This window comes from Rhinolophus sinicus, linkage group LG02 (assembly GCF_036562045.2).
Source record: "Rhinolophus sinicus isolate RSC01 linkage group LG02, ASM3656204v1, whole genome shotgun sequence".
Classification (NCBI taxonomy): Eukaryota; Metazoa; Chordata; class Mammalia; order Chiroptera; family Rhinolophidae; genus Rhinolophus; species Rhinolophus sinicus.
The window spans coordinates 194,802,974-194,820,272 of record NC_133752.1 but is presented as its reverse complement, the minus strand read 5'-3'; the positions used below and the strand labels follow the sequence as shown (position 1 = coordinate 194,820,272).

The 17,299-nt window shown below is 54.8% G+C and overlaps 2 protein-coding genes across 5 annotated transcripts; one reads left to right on the top strand and one right to left on the bottom strand.

The window, feature by feature from the left end:
• Positions 1-188: 188 nt before the first annotated feature.
• PHETA2 (PH domain containing endocytic trafficking adaptor 2) lies at positions 189-4,798 on the bottom strand. The gene is made up of 3 exons (XM_019734531.2): positions 4,433-4,798; positions 2,993-3,075; positions 189-2,491 (listed from the first exon to the last, which is right to left on the bottom strand). Exon 3 carries the CDS (start codon positions 2,421-2,423, stop codon positions 1,644-1,646), a length of 780 nt encoding a protein of 259 aa, XP_019590090.2. The 5' UTR covers positions 2,424-2,491; positions 2,993-3,075; positions 4,433-4,798; the 3' UTR covers positions 189-1,643.
• A 2,935-nt stretch (positions 4,799-7,733) lies between these two features.
• NAGA (alpha-N-acetylgalactosaminidase) lies at positions 7,734-15,638 on the top strand. 4 transcript variants are annotated; one of them, XM_019734541.2, is made up of 10 exons: positions 7,734-7,850; positions 8,225-8,316; positions 9,106-9,241; positions 9,788-9,959; positions 10,445-10,622; positions 10,942-11,036; positions 11,759-11,920; positions 13,178-13,375; positions 14,368-14,511; positions 14,997-15,638. In XM_019734541.2, the coding sequence occupies exons 2-10, from the start codon at positions 8,301-8,303 to the stop codon at positions 15,129-15,131; spliced, it is 1,236 nt and encodes a 411-aa protein (XP_019590100.2). In that variant the 5' UTR covers positions 7,734-7,850; positions 8,225-8,300; the 3' UTR covers positions 15,132-15,638. The 4 variants fall into 4 exon arrangements, with proteins under 4 accessions (XP_019590100.2, XP_074182577.1, XP_019590102.2 ...); XM_074326476.1 differs by having other exon boundaries at positions 7,802-7,846; XM_019734543.2 differs by having other exon boundaries at positions 7,841-8,076.
• The last annotated feature ends 1,661 nt before the right edge of the window (positions 15,639-17,299 follow it).

Below are 17,299 nucleotides of genomic sequence, written 5' to 3'. Positions count from 1 at the left end.
GTCACGGGCCTCCGTGACGTCACGAGGACGACGCCTTCTCTCTCATTCCGGGCCCAGTGGGCAGGACCATCGGCTACGGTCGTCCGTGTGAAGCCTTCATATTTCTTTCATTTTTCCCCACCCAGGACAGCCAGGGCTTGGCAGAGCAGCTCTCAAGTGATCGTTGAAATAAACTTGAGTAACCGAAATGAGTAATAAAAAAACTTAGTGTTTTAATCGTACAAAAAAATACTGTAACAATAAGAAAGGCAAAAGCATGGAATATCTGGAGTATCTGTATAAAACAAGGTGCAGTGGGCTGTGGAGCTCCTCTACAGAGCTGGGAAGGCAGCCCTTCTTCCTCAAAACAAGCCGGACAGGAGTGGGTCCTGGACCCTGGGCCAGCATCTCAGCCACAGGGCTTTAAGGCTCTGAGCGGCAGCCTCCTGGCCTAGTTGTGCGTTGGTCAGGCTGCCAGAGACCCCAGTAAGGGAGAGAGAGGCTAAGACGGGGCAGATTGTATGTATCCGGGGAGGGGGCGGGGAGGCGTTCTCTGCATCTGCCACCCACCCACACTGCCACCATGCTCCTAGGGCATCAAGCCAGTCTGGCCTCTGGCTCTATGGAGCCAGCCACTTTACCTCCCAGAACAACGGAAAAAGAAAACACCTGGCCTGCTGGTGAGAGTAGCAATGAGAAGGTCTTGGCAGGTACACATTAGGTGACAAGCAGGACCTTAAATGAGTTCCCAAGTGGTTTCAAGAGCAGAAAGCCCAGGGGAGAGAATTTATCATGGGGTACCAGGAATCCTATGCCCAAGCTCCCAGAATGTCCAGGACTGAGAAACAACAAATAGGCTTTCCTGGGGAGCCACACTGCCTGCCCACCTTTTATTCAGCTTCCCACTTGGCAGATCCAGGAGCTGACTGCTGTGGACTGAGTTCAGGAAGGATTTCTGCTGACATAAAAGCTACCAGCCTATCCTGGGTCTATGTCCAGCACCATCTGTTGACAGGACAGCCAGGGAGAGGGAAAGGATGGGGCCCTAACACTCTCTGAGCAGAATAAACCCCTCTGTATTGGCCAAAGTCCTCTCCCTCCAAAGGGCCCTTCCCAGACTGTAGAGTGGGGATTCCATGCCCAATCTTCCCAGCACTCAGGAAGAGCTGAGCCCCAGAAACCCACATGATATAATAAATCCACTTTCTCTGTTATGTCAGTCCCCAAAGCCAGCTTCTGTTACCTAAATGCACGCAAGACTCCCCAGGTTGGAAACTGGCTGAGTCTGGTGTGTAGATCAAAGGCAGGGTGGCCTGTGGCCGTGTCATATTATTCCCCACTTCCTCCATTTCACTAATATCCCCTGAGTGAGGAACGGTCCAGCACTGTGTCAGGAAACTTGGGCCTCACTCTGTGACTGCTGAGCAAGCCACCTTTCCTCTCTGGGCCTCAGGAAGTAAAGGGGTTGGAAGTTATGATTCCTCAGTCCCCTCCAGGCACAAAGGTATATCCAGAACCTGGAGAAGGCCTAAAAAGCAGGAAGGAGAGAAACACCCCCCTCAAAAAAAAATTTGAAAAGCAACTTTGGAACATCAAACTCCTGAAAAAGAATTGCCCTGGCGTCCTGACCAGCAGGACAAGGGCAGAACGGTAAGGGCCCAGGCTCAGGGCCTATCCTGTTCCTCACATTCTGGGTGGCTCCCCCGAGCCCTCTGTAGCCACCCCTGCCTTAGCTTCAGGATCTCCTGGCCGTACCAGTCGTGCAGGGTAGAGAAGCAAGAGGTCTCAGGGGACACAGGGCTCTGCCCCCTGCCTAGGAGGAGGTTGGTAGGGCCCTGTAGCTCACATTCAGCCAGGCCCGACCCTGCTGGCCTGCTGCCCCCTTCTTCCGCCAAACCTACAGAGCTGCAATCCCTGGAGAGGGAGTAACCGTTCTCCAGGCCCCGAGACAAGTGGTCAGGAGCCTGGGGCTTACAGCGGCTGGGAATGGCCTTCCAGGATGAGTGGCGATGCAACGCCAGGCTCTGGCGGGCATCACGCAATTGGCTCTCCAGCTCACACACCACCAGGCGCATGTAGCCAAAACTTGCCCGGGACAGTGCCTTCACCCAGGCTTCCTGGGCTGCCGGCCCATCAGCTGCAAGCAGGTGTGGGCGCACACCAGGGGCATCGAAACAGATGGCAAAGGCAAATTCCTCAGGCACAGGAGCCTCAGCCAACTCGACCGTGCAGCCCTCCAGCACCACCAGGCCCAGTGGGGCCCGGCTCTCTCGACTCTCGAAGGAGAACAGCAGATTGCCCTTGAGGACAAACCAGCATCTTCGGCCAGTGCCACTGGGGGTGGGTGGAGTCCCTGGGCCTCCCCAAGTGCGCAGGAAGCCCATGTGGTCTGCTGGGGAGTTGCTCAATGCATAGTGGGCCACACTTCTCTCATTCAGCTTCATGGCTCCCACATGAATTATGAGGCAAGAGAGGTGACCGCGAATCAGAGAGGGAGGAAGCCCCCGTGTCCCTGTGGGGAAAAAAATATTGGCTCTGGAGGAGGCCTAGCTCCAACCCTGTGGCCTCTACTGATTTGCTGTGTGCCTTGAGGCTCTCAGTGTCTTCATTAGTGGAATGAGCCTATCTCCCTTGCCTTTTCTTTCAGTGTATCATGCAAAGCACTGGACATCAGAGGACTCAGAGAGAAGAATAATGTGATTGTATCAGGCCAGGAGGTATGGCAGGGCTTTGATACGGCTTTTTAAAATCCAGAAACAGGCCCCAGCTGAGCATTTCAGGACCCCGAGCCCATAGAATCCTTTGTGCTTAAACTATCCCTTAATCTGGGGCCTCTTAGTGCCAACCCTGAGGTCAAACCTCCAAGGTTTCCATGACCCTCCTGACTCATGGAAAATCAAGGCTTAGAGCAGTGAAGGTGAACTGCACAAGGTCACATGGCCAGTGAGAAGCAGAACTTGTTCTCCTGATTCCCTCACCTGCTGGGGGCAAGTCTTGGCAATGACCCACTTACCAGCAGAGCTTGCTAGGTGGGGGCAGGAGCCTCTCTTGTCTGGCCACAGAGCTCAACACTTCGACCACGTGACCCCAGTGCACCTGCAAAATAATTCTCAAATCCAGTCAACTCATCCTAAAGAATGAGAACTCTTAGCCTTTGGGGCCCAGTAAAACCACCATCTCCTCCAGGAAGACTTCCCTGGCCCAGTAATTCTCTACCCACCCACACCAGGCTCCTAGGAGCAATTTAAGGGGCTGGGTCCTACTGTCTTGACCTTCACTATTCAGACCTTAGCTCCTTGCCCCCTGAGGCTAGGTCAGAGTCAAGTGCCCTCATAGCTTCTAATTTTTTCCCTTCTAGCATTGTCACACAGTTTATCTGTAGGCTTTAATTTAAATCACCTAATCTGAGAGGCCTGCCCTGCTCACTGTATGAAGGGGCACCTGATCGCCAAGGTGGCCTGGTCCAAGATGCCCCAACCAGCTGTCTCCTCATTTGTTTTCATTTCCTTCATCCCACAATGATTTCCTTTGTGTTTGCAGCGCTGTCTCCAGCCCCAGAATGTCTAGGGGCCGACCTGGCTTTGCTCCCTGTGTATCCCCAATATCCAGCCCCCTGCAGGGCTCGGGGACGCCCTCAGGAAGTATTTGTTGAAGTAACTGGGATTACAACAGTTAACAAAACAAAGTTCCTCCTTTCTGGAGCCTACATTCTTGCGGGGAAAACACAATGCAAACAGACAAAAATAAAAAATAATAAATGGATTTAAAGTTAATTAAATAATAAATAACGGAAAAAACGGTCGATAAGGGCTATCTGTGAGAGAAATAAGCAGGGACCTCGGATGGGGGTCCGCGGGTGGGGAGGAGATCACAGGTGTTTGCTGGAGGACTGGCCTCATCTCTGTCCTGGGCCCAGCACTGGGGCGCAGGCAGAGAGAGGGTCAGGAGCCCGCGGATCTGTGCCCTCTCCTCTGCCGTGTGCCTGGGGAAGGGTGTTGCCCCCAACCCCTCGCAAGCTTGCGAGGTCCAGATAGCACACTCGGTGGGAGGCCGATGCGCACCGCATTTTTCCGGATTCTTTTGTTGGAGGAGCAGTGGGCTGGGGCCGCAGGACCCACTAGCCAGTGGCCACCGCGGTGGACCCTGAAACAGGAGTCTCCACATCGAGAACTCGCCGGCGGCTGCTCTCTCGGTTTCCCCGTCAGCGCAAAGGGGATGTCCTGCCACGTCCCCGCGAGCCACGCCTTCCTGGAGGCCGCCTCCTCCCGGAGCCCGCCGGGCCCTCTCTCACCTCCGCGCCGCCCAGCGCGCCGAAGCCCAGGAGGGTGGCCGGCGGGCTGGGCTGCGGCCGCTCCCCGGGGTGATCTCGTCTCCCAACCCTGCTGAGGAAGAGGGGAGACCCCACCCGGGCAGCTCGAGTTGCCTCCCCCACGTCTCCCTGTCCGGGACTCACCAGGTCTGGATCCGTGAAGATGCCCCTTGATTCACGCGGGAGGGAAACTGAGGCCGGAGAGGTCGGGACCTGCCTGAACCACAGAACTGGTCAGGGGCGGGCGGCCTCGAACCCAGGGTCCCACCTCCAGTGGTTGGCAGGCCTGGGACTGAGCCACCCCCACCTCCCTGCGGGGAGAACTCGGAGTCCTCTTTCCCCCTTCAGTCCCCCTCGCCCTGCCACGCCCACTTCTGCCGCAGCCAAGCCTCTTTAGGCCTCGCCCGCCCGGGCGCCTCCTCTGGGCGGGCTCCTACTCAGCCCGCAAGGCCCGACCGAGCTTCCTGACCACTCAGCTGGGCCCCCAGTGTCCAGATCTCTGCTTCTGGTGTTACCCGTTTCTGCTTGCGCTACTCGCAGCCTCCGCCCAGGTTCTGTCCACGGGTAGGCCTGTGTTGTGCATTGGTCTAATATGATTTCAAATCTACTTGTTGCTTTGATATAAGTATGAAGTCGGGCCAGGATGTCCTTATTCTACATCTGTTGTTGATAAGCAGTCAGCAGCCCAGCTGCTGATGGAACCTGCTGTGGGGCTTATTGATAAGAACCTGTGGAGAAGCAACTATGGCAAGGGGACATTTCGACTACAAATACGGAGAGTGAGGGACTATTTGAGAGTTTCGGTTTGGGTAAGGCAACTCTTTCATAACCTAAAAACTGCCCCTTGAGGCATTTGCTCCTACCTGTCGCCAGGGCCGATTCTCGTGAATTGTGGTATTAAACCTTGGAGCACTCTCAGAAGTGACAATCTTCCCAGCAGCTGGCGTCTTGGTTCCCTAGCAGCAAGTGCTCCAGCAACAGGCACTTTTACTTTTGTGTCCACACTTGGAAATCAGCTCTTTGGTTTGTCACTGAGTCTCCAGAGTACTTCTTCATATAAAAAGGCACACCTCATATTATATGGACATTATTCCTTCACCTCCTCTTTCCTGGAACAATCGTGTGATTAATCTGTCATTTGTTTGGAGTGTGTTCTTTATTTGGTTTATTAAGATATACTATCCTGTATGCTATTGGATTGTGAAATTGTTATAATTCCCACAAGGAACCTGTGCTAAATAAATTGTTGGCAAAAACAGGATCAGTCTCTGAGTATAACTTTTGCTGCCTCCCAGAATAAAAGCAAAACTAAGCCTGTGGTGAAGGCTGCAGGGAAGCACAATCCAACGCAGGAAGCTGGGGTTTCCCTGTGGCCCTGGAGCTCAGAACATCCGTGTGTGAAGGGTTGGTTCCCACTCAGAGCTTCTCCCCTTGCAGTTCCTGCAGCCTAGAACGCTTTTCCTTCTCATCCCTACCGCTCAGCTCTAACCTTCAGGGCTCTTTCACATCAATTAGGTCTCAGCTCAGATGTCCCCTGCCAGAGCATGTATGTAAAATAGGCTGTGTGGGGGAGGAAGAAACTTTCCTCTACCCTTCTAGGTTCTTTTGGCTGGTCTAATAATTAAATCAACGTGAGGCAGATCAGCAAGAGAAAATAACCAAATTTAATTACATTCGTAGGTACAGGAGCCCCACATACAAGAGAGAGTCAGAGATCCCATGTAAGTGAGAGGTTCAGAGACAGAAAGGGAAAACAGGTATATATAACATCCTGAGGTAAGGAATATGGTTAGAGGCCTGGGGCTTCAAGGGGAGGAGATCAGTAGGAATTTGCAGATCAATAAGAAGAACGGATTGTTCACTAATTAGATGTTTGCCCTGCCTTAGATAGGCCATAACACATTATTTCTGGTAATAACACTTATTATGGGCAAGGCCCCTAATTTAAATTCTTCTAGGTAGTTGTGGGGGGCACTGGAGTTTCTCCTGAGCCTGCAGGGTCACAATTGCCTTCAGCTCAAAATAATCCACATGCCAAAGTAGCACATTTTGGGGAGGCCTACCCTCAAGTCATCTTCCCTCAAGTCTATCACATCCCCGGGTTGTATTTTCATTATAGCACTAACCACTATAGACAACTTCCCAATGCTCATGCTTTTATTTTCTGTGTATTACCTCTTCCTCACTAAATTTTATTCAATTAATAATATAAACCATAATAAGTGTGTTAGAAGGTAGTACATGGTGTGGAAAATAGAGAGCAGGGTAAGGGAGATTGGGAATTGTAGGAGTAGGGGGGTTGCAATTTTAAATAGAACCATCAGGGTACACTTCACTGAGAAGGTGACATCTGAGAAATACTTGAAATGATGGAGCCAGTCATGCCAAGATCTGGAGGATAAGCAGTCCAGGCAGAGGGACAACTCCATGACTCAGAGGTCTATTGTGTTTGAGGAACTGCAAGGGAGCCAGTGTGGCCCAGCAGTGGTGAGGTAGGGGGAGAGCAGTAGGAGATGGGGTCAGAATATGTGGGGTGGGGCTTGGTAGATCTGTGTGGCCTGTTACTCCAGATTGAGATGAACAGACATCACAGGGTCTTGAGTGAGGAGTGACCTGAGCTATGTTTTAAAGGGTGACCCTGGCTGCTGTGGAGAGAATAAATGTGGGTGAAATGTAGGCTGCTGAACAAATCCAGTTAAGATGTGACGGGGGCCGGGAGAGTAGCGAGGTGGCCAGGTTCCAAATAGGTTCTGCAGGGAGATCACTGGGTTTGCGGAGAGACTGAATGTGGGGAGTGAGAGAAAGGGATGCAAGGACTCCAAGGTTTTGGCTTGAACATCTGGAAAGACAGTTGCCATTATATGGAAGGGGCTGGTGTTTGGTTTGGGGCTCGTTAAGTTTGAGATGTCCAGTCGCCATCCAAGCGAAGGTGCCAAAAATGAAGTGTTTGGCACCTAATAGTTGCTCAATAAATGTTTGATGAATGAAATTGGTTAAGAAATATGCCGAGTGCCTCGGCTAGCATAACCGGTGGCCGCAGTTTCAGGCAGGGAAGGAGAGCCTCCTGGCTTTACAAGAGCTGTACCCTCCACCTGGTTTGCTTCCCCCCACCAATCCTCCTTGCAAACCTATTCATCTTCCGCTACCTGTTTTGAGAAGCTTACTACGAGCCATGCTTCAGAGCATTTTCTTATTTCCTCTTAACAAGACCCTTAGCCGAGGTATTCACGACAGTTATTTATTGCGCGCTACAGTGTGCTGGGCACTAACCTCGCCCTCAGGGATCCCACAGCGGTGAAACGTCTAGCTAGCCTCGGGTCCGTAAGCCCGTTCCGCTCGTGCCCGCCTCGGGAGCGCGCAGAGCGGGACCTCAAAGAAGGCGGGGCTTCGAGAGGTTCGGAGGGCGTATTGGGTCCATAGAGGGCGGGGCAGGACGTTACTAGGGGGATTCTGATAGGCTCCGCCGGGAAGGGTTGACCGCCGTCAGGCTCCTCTGGAACTCGATTGGCGAGTCAGATCACTGCCACGGTCGGCGGCTCCTACCTCCAGAGTGCGTCGGTGGGTAAGAGCCGCGGGCCGGGCGCTCTGGGGTGGGGGCCTCCCGGCGCTGGGTCTTCCGAATTTGGCGGCCGCGGTCGGCAACCCAGATCCGGTGGGAGTCCGGAGCCTGATCTCGGCCCGGCGCCTCCCCTCTTCCTGGGCGTCCGCAAGCTGGTCGCTGCCTCTCTGGCCCCGGCCCGGCAGACGGCCGCCCTTGGACTCCAGGGGCGCCCAGCACTGCAGGCGGGGTGAGGTCTGATGTCCAAGACACCTTGTTTAGTATTCCTGAAGGAAGAAGGGAAGTGATGGCTGGGGGAGGGGCAGTGAGCGCGGCTTGCGGACTGAGTTTGGTTAGCCGGGTAGTAGTGACTCCAGTGCCTTTCTAACGTTTCTTAGCTTCCAAAGCCCTAAGTATAAAGCTGATAAAAGCAGAGCAGATCTGGTCGGGTCCTGAGACGCTGAGTCCAGAGCAATGTTGCGGAAGACAGGTAACCTACATGGGAAGGGGTGCCTTTGGGAGGGTAGGTGACCAGTAGGATGTGGGGGCTACTTGGAGGGAGCCCAGCCTTCTGGTGTCTGGGCCTCCTTCCCTGATGTGGGTATGTGGGTATGTGGGGAGACGTTCCTCTTATTGGAGCTGGGCTGGGAAAGAAGGAAATGCTCCTCCCTTAGAAAGGGAACTCCTCGCTTTAGTTCCCTTCTAAAGAGGCCTATTCCTTTTTCATCTCCTCTCCCAAAGTGCGGAGGCCCTATCTTATGTGATATCAACACATACTGAGAACTGCCCGGTAAAGTCAGTACATTAACTCCGTCTTACACAGAAGGAAACTGAGGCCTGAAAGGGAAAGGGTTCCCCCAGGTGAGCTGGCTGGGTGCAGGTGCAGGTCCCACCTGGCTGACTCTGTTAGCCCTTCTGAGGGCTCTTGAGGGTCTGTGGTGGAGAGCAAAGATCCTGGAGGAGATTCAGGAAACCTGGAGACTGGCTACAACCTCACAGCAAGTAGGTATCCAGGTCTCAAACACACTGCCCTACTCCAGGCACCATCTGCCCACTCACTATACTGCAAGGGCCAGCAGTTGCAGGAAGAGCCAATTCCGCCTTAATCCCAGGAGTATCGTTCTTCTATGCGATAGGCGAGTCAGATCGCGGCCATGGTGGGCGGCTGTACAGGCTGTACAGGCCGGCAGCCTCTGCAGGGCTGAGCAGCATGTGGAGGGGGTGGGGTGAGGGCTGGGGCTATGGGAGCCACTCACAGTCATCCCCCAACCCCCTCCAGTGCTCTTGCTTGCCCTGGTGGACCTGGTGCTGGTGTTGGAGAATGGGCTCCTGCGGACGCCACCCATGGGCTGGCTGGCCTGGGAACGCTTCCGCTGCAACACTGACTGTGACGAGGACCCGAAGAACTGCATCAGGTGTGTAGGGCCCACAGCACCTGACAAGCCTTGCCCAGGGCCCTGCAGAGTGGGGGCCGGGAGTGGAGAGTCAGCCAGAAAAGAGGACAGGGTCTCTGCAATCCCAGAGAGTCTGCAGCCAGAGGGGACTTTTGGGACCTTTGACATCCAGCCTCATGACCTGCTTGGGGCCTCTGTGGGGCCTATCAGGCCTGTGGGGCCTATCAGGCCTGTGGGGCAGGTACCTTGTAGTGGACCCTGTCCCTGAGATAATTGAAAGGAGGTAACTGTTAAGGCCGGGCCAGACTCCACGTGCTTCCTCTGGCTCAATCCTGCCCCTTGACCTGGGGGCCAGACCATTCCTTTCAACTTCACCCTACTTAGGGCTGGCTCATGACACAATCCCTGTTGTCATTTACAATTATTACTTGACTTAGTCTTCAGCTGACAGCAAGGCTGGGATCCTTATAGCCTGGATTCACACTCAGAGCATCTGAGCAGCTCTGAGGAAGGGGGCTGAGGAACATGCTGGGCCACTAAGCTGCTCTGTGCCCTGCCCCTCACCAGTGAGCGGCTCTTCATGGAGATGGCTGACCGGCTGGCACAGGATGGTTGGCGGGACCTGGGCTACACATACCTGAACATCGATGATTGCTGGATTGGAGGGCGTGATGACAAAGGCCACCTGGTGCCAGATCCCAAGCGCTTCCCCAAGGGCATTGCCTTCCTGGCTGACTATGTGAGCCCCACCCCATCCCTGCCCACTGGCCCTGGGGCCAGACCTCTCTTTCCACCCCATCCTGCTTAGGGCTCCATTTCCACAGTCCCTGCTTGAGAACTCAGTCTGGTGGGGAAACATAAGTGAACAGCTCGTTTTGGCCCACTGTGGCGGGTGAGAGCCAAGAAGGGCATCTCATTCAGCCTGGGTTTCCAGGAAGGTTCTCCAGAGGAGGCCATTCTTGAGCTGATACCAGATAGATGGCATTCGAGGCAGAGGGGATGACAGAAGCAAAGACCGAGAGGCAAGAACAGTCCATGGGAAGTGTGTGTGTTGGAGGGAGGGGAAAGACCACAGGTGGCAGAGGCCAGGCCAGCAAGCGGAGACCCTTTCCTCTGGGCAGTGGGTTGCCCTTGAAGGTTTTAACGGGGCCTGGTCAGATGAGCCTGTGAGGCGGCTCCCTGGGGATCCTGCCTGAGCCCACTATTTCCTTGACTCGCCCGCAGGCTCACTCCCTGGGCCTGAAGCTGGGCATCTACGAGGACTTGGGCAACTTTACCTGCATGGGTTACCCAGGCACCACGCTAGACAAGGTGGTCCAGGACGCTCAAACCTTCGCCGAGTGGAAGGTGGACATGCTGAAGCTGGATGGCTGCTTCTCGACCTCTGAGGAAAAGGCTAAAGGTGGGTCCCACAGCTGGCTGGGGACAGGGAGACAGGGAGGGATGGCATAGAAGGCCCACCAGTGTCCGCCTGGCTGAGCTCGTCTGTCTGTATGGCCCCTAGGGAATTTTGTTTCCCAGGGGCTGGGGGATCTTGGCTCCCAGGCTCCCTAAAGGTGGCTTGGCACCAAGCCCCACCTAGGAAGTGTTTGTGGCGCTGAGTACAGGGAGAGGCAGCTCTGTTGAGCCTGTTTCCTCACGTTTGGTGGGAAGTTTGGGCTGAGGCCCGAGATTGCCTTCTGCATCTCCTCAGTCCTAAAACGTGGGGGTTGGATTTCCAGGGTACCCCATGATGGCTGCTGCCCTGAATGCCACAGGCCGCCCCATCGCCTTCTCCTGCAGCTGGCCAGCCTACGAGGGGGGCCTCCCCCCTGAGGTAAGCCGTTCTGTGTGCCCGCCCGGCACTGTCCCTCACACCAGGCTTCCCCACCTCCTCTGTAGTCAGGGCCACTCTTACTATAGTTGCCATGTGCTAATTTATAGGTCTGGAGAGAGGGTCCTAAGTACCCCAGAGGGGCCTCTGCCAGCCTAGGGTCGTAGAGAAGAGGAGGCACTTGTCAGGTGGCTGAAGGCGTTGGCATCCAAGACATGGGAACCACATGTGATGTGCCAACACACAGCACCCCACAAGTGGTCAGCCCTGGGTTTTGTACTGAGTGGGCTGGTGAGGACAGGCAGGCGGGCTGAGCCTCTGAAGAACCTTGGGGTTACCTCACCAGGGGTCCCTGAGCACCTAGGGCACTAGAAAGGGTGAGATCAGACTTGCAGACCTGAGGGAAGATGCTGGCAGATGGCTGGACTCTCACTGAGAGATCACGGGTGGATGTGTGGCAGGGATGTTGTTGGTACACCAGCTTGGGCCTGTACCCTGAGCCTGACCCCGGTTGGCACGAGAAGGCAGGATAGGCTTCTGGCACCAGCACGCAGGGAGGGGCCTGGGCAGCCCCAGAGCAGCGCCAGTTTCTGAGGCTTTCCTCATCCTCAACAACTAGGGCCTGTTCTCTGGCCCCTTCCCCACCCTCTGTGTCTCCTGCTGGGCAGGGGCAGCCGGATGTGACTCTGGTGATGGACTCTGCCCCCTCCTGCCCTCCCAACCAGGTGAACTACAGTTTGCTGACAGACATTTGCAACCTCTGGCGTAACTATGGCGACATCCAGGACTCTTGGAGCAGCGTGCTGTCTGTCCTGGACTGGTTTGTGGACCACCAGGACATACTGCAGCCAGTGGCAGGCCCTGGGCATTGGAACGACCCAGACATGGTACCAGCATGGAGGGGGATGGACCTGCTCCCCACTGCCCTGTGCCCTCTAACTGGCCGCACATTGCGGGGTTCTAGATCAGCTCTGAAATGTGTCCTTGAACCAGGTGCATTAGACTCACCTTGGGACTTGCTAAGCTACCATTCTGTTCCCAGGGCCCCACCCCCACCTTTCAGATCAGAATGTTGGGGGAGGGCCTGGGAATGCCCATTGTTGACAATCTCCCCAGGCAGTTCTGATGCTTGAAACTTGAGAAGTTGGTCTGCGGTGACTCTGGTGTGAGACATTATTCCTCTGCAGGATGAAGAACACACCCTCTTGCCACTCCCTCTCTAGAACATCCTGGCCCAGGCTGCCTCTGACCCTTTCAATGCCCTGGACCATTACCTCCCTGCAGACCCGCCATAGGCAGAACCGGCCCCTGGTACCCACCTCACTCATAACCCTGCTGACTTCAATACTTTTGCAATTTATCTTACAGTTTTATAGCTATCTCTTCATTTAGCCAACAAGCATTTACTACCAGTGATTAGAATAATCTCAAATACCCGGCCAGCTGGTGGGGCACCCAGAGAAACAGAAATTGGCCTGCCCTAGAGTTCTAGCTCCAGCTATGCCATGTACCTTGGGCGAGTGACTTAAATTTTTTTGTGCCTCAGTTTTGTCAATTGGAAAATGAGAGGAATAGTGGCTGCCTTGTACAGGGTGGTGAGAGTGAAGTGGATGACCCTCTAAAACCCTTGGCACCATTTGGCACAACACTGGGTTTAGTTAGATCGGTGTCACTAAGTACATGACCATTAGTAATGATCCTTTGGATGCTGTCTGTGGATTGGTTGCCCTGGGTCAGGAGTCAGCTGTGGTTAGGGCAGGTGGGTGGTTACTGGCAGATGCAGGGACTCGGTCTGGCCCTAGTTCTGGTTTCCTACCGCTGCCACCCTGAGTATATTTCTTGATTTGTGTGTTCCAGTTTATACATGCTTTTGGCAACAGGATCCCATCGGATCAACTCCACTTGTGACACGACTAGAGCATATTAGCGCCCCCATTTTCTTGGTGAAAAGCTGAGGCTCAGAGGGAATGTAACTCGACTCATCCAAGGCCACTGCTGGGGAATGGTGTTTGCCAACCCAGGCTCCCACCTGTGGCCGCCCTTCCCATCTCTGTCCTCTTGCCTCAGCTGCAAGCTTAGGATTGGTCCCTGTGCCCCCCTCCCTGAACAGGGCAGCGCTGACTGCTCCTCTCCTCTGCCCCTAGCTGCTCATTGGGAACTTTGGCCTCAGCTTCGAGCAAGCCCGGGCCCAGATGGCCCTGTGGACGGTGCTGGCGGCCCCTCTCTTCATGTCCACAGACCTGCGTACCATCTCCGCCCAGAACATGGACATTCTGCAGAATCCACTCATGATCAAAATCAACCAGGACCCCTTAGGCATCCAGGGACGCAGGATTCTCAAGGTACTGGGGGTGGAGAGAAGGAAAGGGAGGCTGAGGGACTGGGCTCCCCTGAGAACAAGGCTGCACACCTGGAGGTCACGGTGGGGAGGGGGCCTCGGATCTGCTCAGCCCCACCTCCCGGTAGCATTCAGGGAAAGGCTACTGGGAGCTGCTCCCACCGCCTCCTACTGGCCCACGTGAGAGCAGGGCCAGAGCAGGACCATTCATGGGATTCAGGGAAGGGAGACGTCACCACACAGGTGCATAGGGGACAGTGAGACCCCTCAGTTTGGAGGTATAAGACCTCTGCACACGTCTGTGATGTCCGGCAGAGAACTGGGCTTCCCTCCTGCATTTAGTTGAGCCAAGGGATACAACTACTGTAATACTAGTACTGGCGACCACTCTATTGCCCACCTCCTGTGTGCCACGGGCTCTAGATACATTTTCTCAGAAGGGAGATACTCCTTCCCTGTTTTACCAATCAGGAAACAGACTCGAAGAGTCTAAGGAACCGCAGCCCAAGGCCCCACAGTTGGTAAACAGTACAACAGGACTTGACTCCAACAGTGTCGCCTCAAAGCTGTACTCTTTGCACAGACCCTTCCCTCTCTAGTCAGAAGAAATCCACACACCTAGAGAAGGCACCTGGAGAGCTGGGGAGGCCCCCAGGAGGATGGGGGCTCTTCCCCCTGGCTGCTCAGGGCAGAGTGACCCCAGTCCACTGCAGCAGCTGTCCACGTCTGTCCCTCCCACCGTCCTGAGCTGAGGCAGGACCTCATGCAACCTTTGTCTCTGTCCTAGCATGGGTGCTGGGAAGTGTCTGCTGAGTCAGGGTAGGAAGGAGGGTAGAGTCAGATAAGTTGGGGTGCTAGAGGGCTGTGGTATCCCCCCAAGCTTTTGCATGCCACAGAACTGTGGGCTGGGGGGACCAGGGCTCCAGGGACTTTGGGAAGGGGTCTTAAGGGCCTGCGTGAGCAGGGACCCCAGCCAGTCACCATCTTCGTGCCCAGGAGAAGTCCCACATCGAAGTGTTCCTGCGGCCCCTGGCCAGTGAGACCTGCGCCCTGGTCTTCTTCAGCCGCAGGACGGATATGCCTTATCGCTTCCGCTCCTCCCTCGCCCAGCTCAACTTTACCGGCTCCAGCATGTATGAGGTGAGCGCCCTGCAGGTAGTGAGTGCCCTCTGTGTTTCTGGGAGGGCATTGCTGGGGGTGGTCCTCACGCACACTTGGCCTTCCCTAAGCCATGGGCCCTGGGTCCTGTGGCACGTGCCTGTGGGGCAGCTGCAGGCACTGGGGGCCGTGGTTGGCGCTGTTCTCTACACTGGTATCTCCAAGCTACGCAAACACAACTGCTGTGTATAAGTGAGTCCGTTAGCCGCCGAGGCCACGCTCCTCCCCTCACTGGTCAGTCCTTTCTGGCACGTTCCTTGGGTTCTCCACGGGTTGGGGCTTTCACTGCTGCCTATGTTTGGGCATCTGTTGGCTTGACTAGTGGAGAAGTGACAGGAGATTCAGGGCTCCACTTCTGTAGTGCATACTAGGGGCCCAGCACAGACAGGCCAAACCCAGCCTTCTGCATCCTCTGCGGGGTCGCTGCACAGCCATTCTTATGGGGGCATTGTCCCTCCCCACTGCAGGCCCAGGATGTCTACACGGGCAATGTCATCAGTGGCCTCCGGACTGAAACCAACTTCACAGTGGTCATCAACCCTTCAGGGGTGGTGATGTGGTACCTGTATCCTGTCGGGAAGCTGGAGACATCCCAGCAGTGAGGAGCTGGGACATGTGACAGGTTGAAGCAGCACCGCTGAGCCCAGACCACAGAGCCTTGACCTACTGAAGGCCAGTAGGAGGGGTTCTCTGCTACCCAGGCCTGCTTGGCGACCAACCCCATCTGACCCAAAGTGCAACCTCAGGGCTGGTTCCACACGCTGGAACCCTCTTGGACACCTGTCTTGGGCACTGTCCTGGGGCCTTCCTGGCCTCTTTCCTTGTCTGCACAGCCGCACAGATGTTGCTAAACAACTCAACCAGACTGCTGAGCCCCTGCAGGCAGGGGCGCTGATCCCCATCAGGACTCCAGCCTCTGACCTGCCTTTGATGGCTCTGAAATCAGGATCTGGAATTTTTCTTATAATTGGGAGTGGAGATCTGCCCTATGGGGAGTTTCCAGGAATGGGGTGATTGGCTCTCCAGCCCGGAGGGGGCCTTGCAGGCTGACACTGCCCGGGAGTGACTTTGGCTCCTTCAGGCCACCAATAAAGCTGTTCTGCAGTCAAGTACTTGTAATATGGACCTGGGACCATGGTCACCTTCAGTTAGGGACTCTGGGTGGCAGTCCCTAACTGCCACAGGGTGCTGGTTTCAAATCTTGCCTCACCTGGAAGTGTGTGGCCTCCGTTGGCCTCTCATTTTCCAAAGTGACCTGCAGATTGTACTTCTGGAGAGTCCAGACTTGCCTCACTCCAGGAAGCCCCACACGGGGGTGGGGTGGTGACCGCACATGAGGCTGAGCAGCAATGGTCCCAGGCCCTCTGCACGTCCTTCCCCACCCCGTGCAGATGTTACAGGGTCTGCTGGCCTCCACCACCCCCCTCACCAGCCCGTGCTGCACAGACAAAGGCCTTGATCTGCTAAGGAGCTTTGCATTGTTCACTTTGGTACCTTTCAGCTCATGCCCCCTTTACTGCCAGGGCTCCATTCACTGGCTCCATACTGGGTGCAGGTGAGGGGAGGTCAGCACTGCTTTCCTCCCCAGGGCCCCCGACAGCTTGGCCTCTGCCCTGCAGTGCCCCCTGGCCCCTCCCCTAGTTTCTTCTCTCCTAACCTGGCTGCAGAGGCGGTTGAAATCCCCCAGCTACATCCAAAGACAAGTTCAGGTACTTTGTCTTAAAATGTTTCCTGTTCCTCCTCCTAAGGAAAGGGCTATTGAAGAAAAAGAATGGCATGTTCTTAACTGCCTTCCTTTGGTTCCTATTTCCCAAGCCCTCTTTCTTTAGCTAAGGCCACAGGGCACCTGTCTCCCCTGCTGGTTCTTGTCCCCATTTGGGAAGCTGGCAGCAGAGCAGGCTAGGTAGGTTCTCCTTAGGCTTTGAATGTGGGAGCACCCAGGGCCCCAGGCTCTGCACTATCCTGCCCTGTGGGAACGCTTCTGGGTGGATCTCCCACACTCCCTCCCTTGGGGTTTGAGGTGCTTATAGCATGGTGTAAAGAACTTACAAGTGCGCCCTTTATAGTGTCACTCAAATTACTGGAGCTTCGCTGATTGAGTCTACAGTCAGCAGAGAATGCTCCCTTTCCCTAGCTGAGGGCCGCCAGGAGACAGAAGCCTATCTTACCCCAGGCCTCTGCCCTGGGAGACCTGTCACTGGACGCACAAATTCAGCTTCGGGTCTTTGTCTTAGTGCTTGTTGTTCAAGCCAAATGGGATGGTCTCAGGTGGGAACACTTCTTTTGCAGCCCGAGGAAGAAGCCTTTCCCACCACCCTGGGATGTGGGGGAGTACAATGGTGGAGACCATGGACTTGGGAATTGGGGCCAAGATCAGCCTGGACTTAACCAGTCAGTTCCTCTGCCTTCCAGACCTAGAGATGGTACATTTCTTTACTTGCTGCATAGCTTGTCCTTTTATCCTGGGGATGCCTAATTGATTCTATCTCTTTAGCCTTAATTCTCTCACACACCCTGCTTATCTTCAGGACAATTATTTTACTTTCTTCTACCCAAGGCCAGTGAGGGACTCAATTATTTTTTCCCAGTTCAAGGAAGCCTTTTTCAGACCCAAGAGTACCACTTCTCTTTAAAAAAAACTATTGTAGAGTCAGGCAGAGAAAGACAAATGTCATATAATTTCACTAATATGTGAAATATAAAGAACAAAATAAATGAACAAACAAAACAGAAACAGACTCATAGATACAGAGAACATTCTGATGATTGT

Bases quoted from the DNA above. Each gene is read 5' to 3' on its own strand.
- PHETA2 (XM_019734531.2), bottom strand. From the start codon at position 2,423: ATGAAGCTGAATGAGAGAAGTGTGGCCCACTATGCATTGAGCAACTCC.
- NAGA (XM_019734541.2), top strand. The intron at 9,960-10,444 runs GTGAGCCCCACC...ACTCGCCCGCAG, and splicing joins TTGCCTTCCTGGCTGACTAT to GCTCACTCCCTGGGCCTGAA. The intron at 11,921-13,177 runs GTACCAGCATGG...CTCTGCCCCTAG, and splicing joins ATTGGAACGACCCAGACATG to CTGCTCATTGGGAACTTTGG.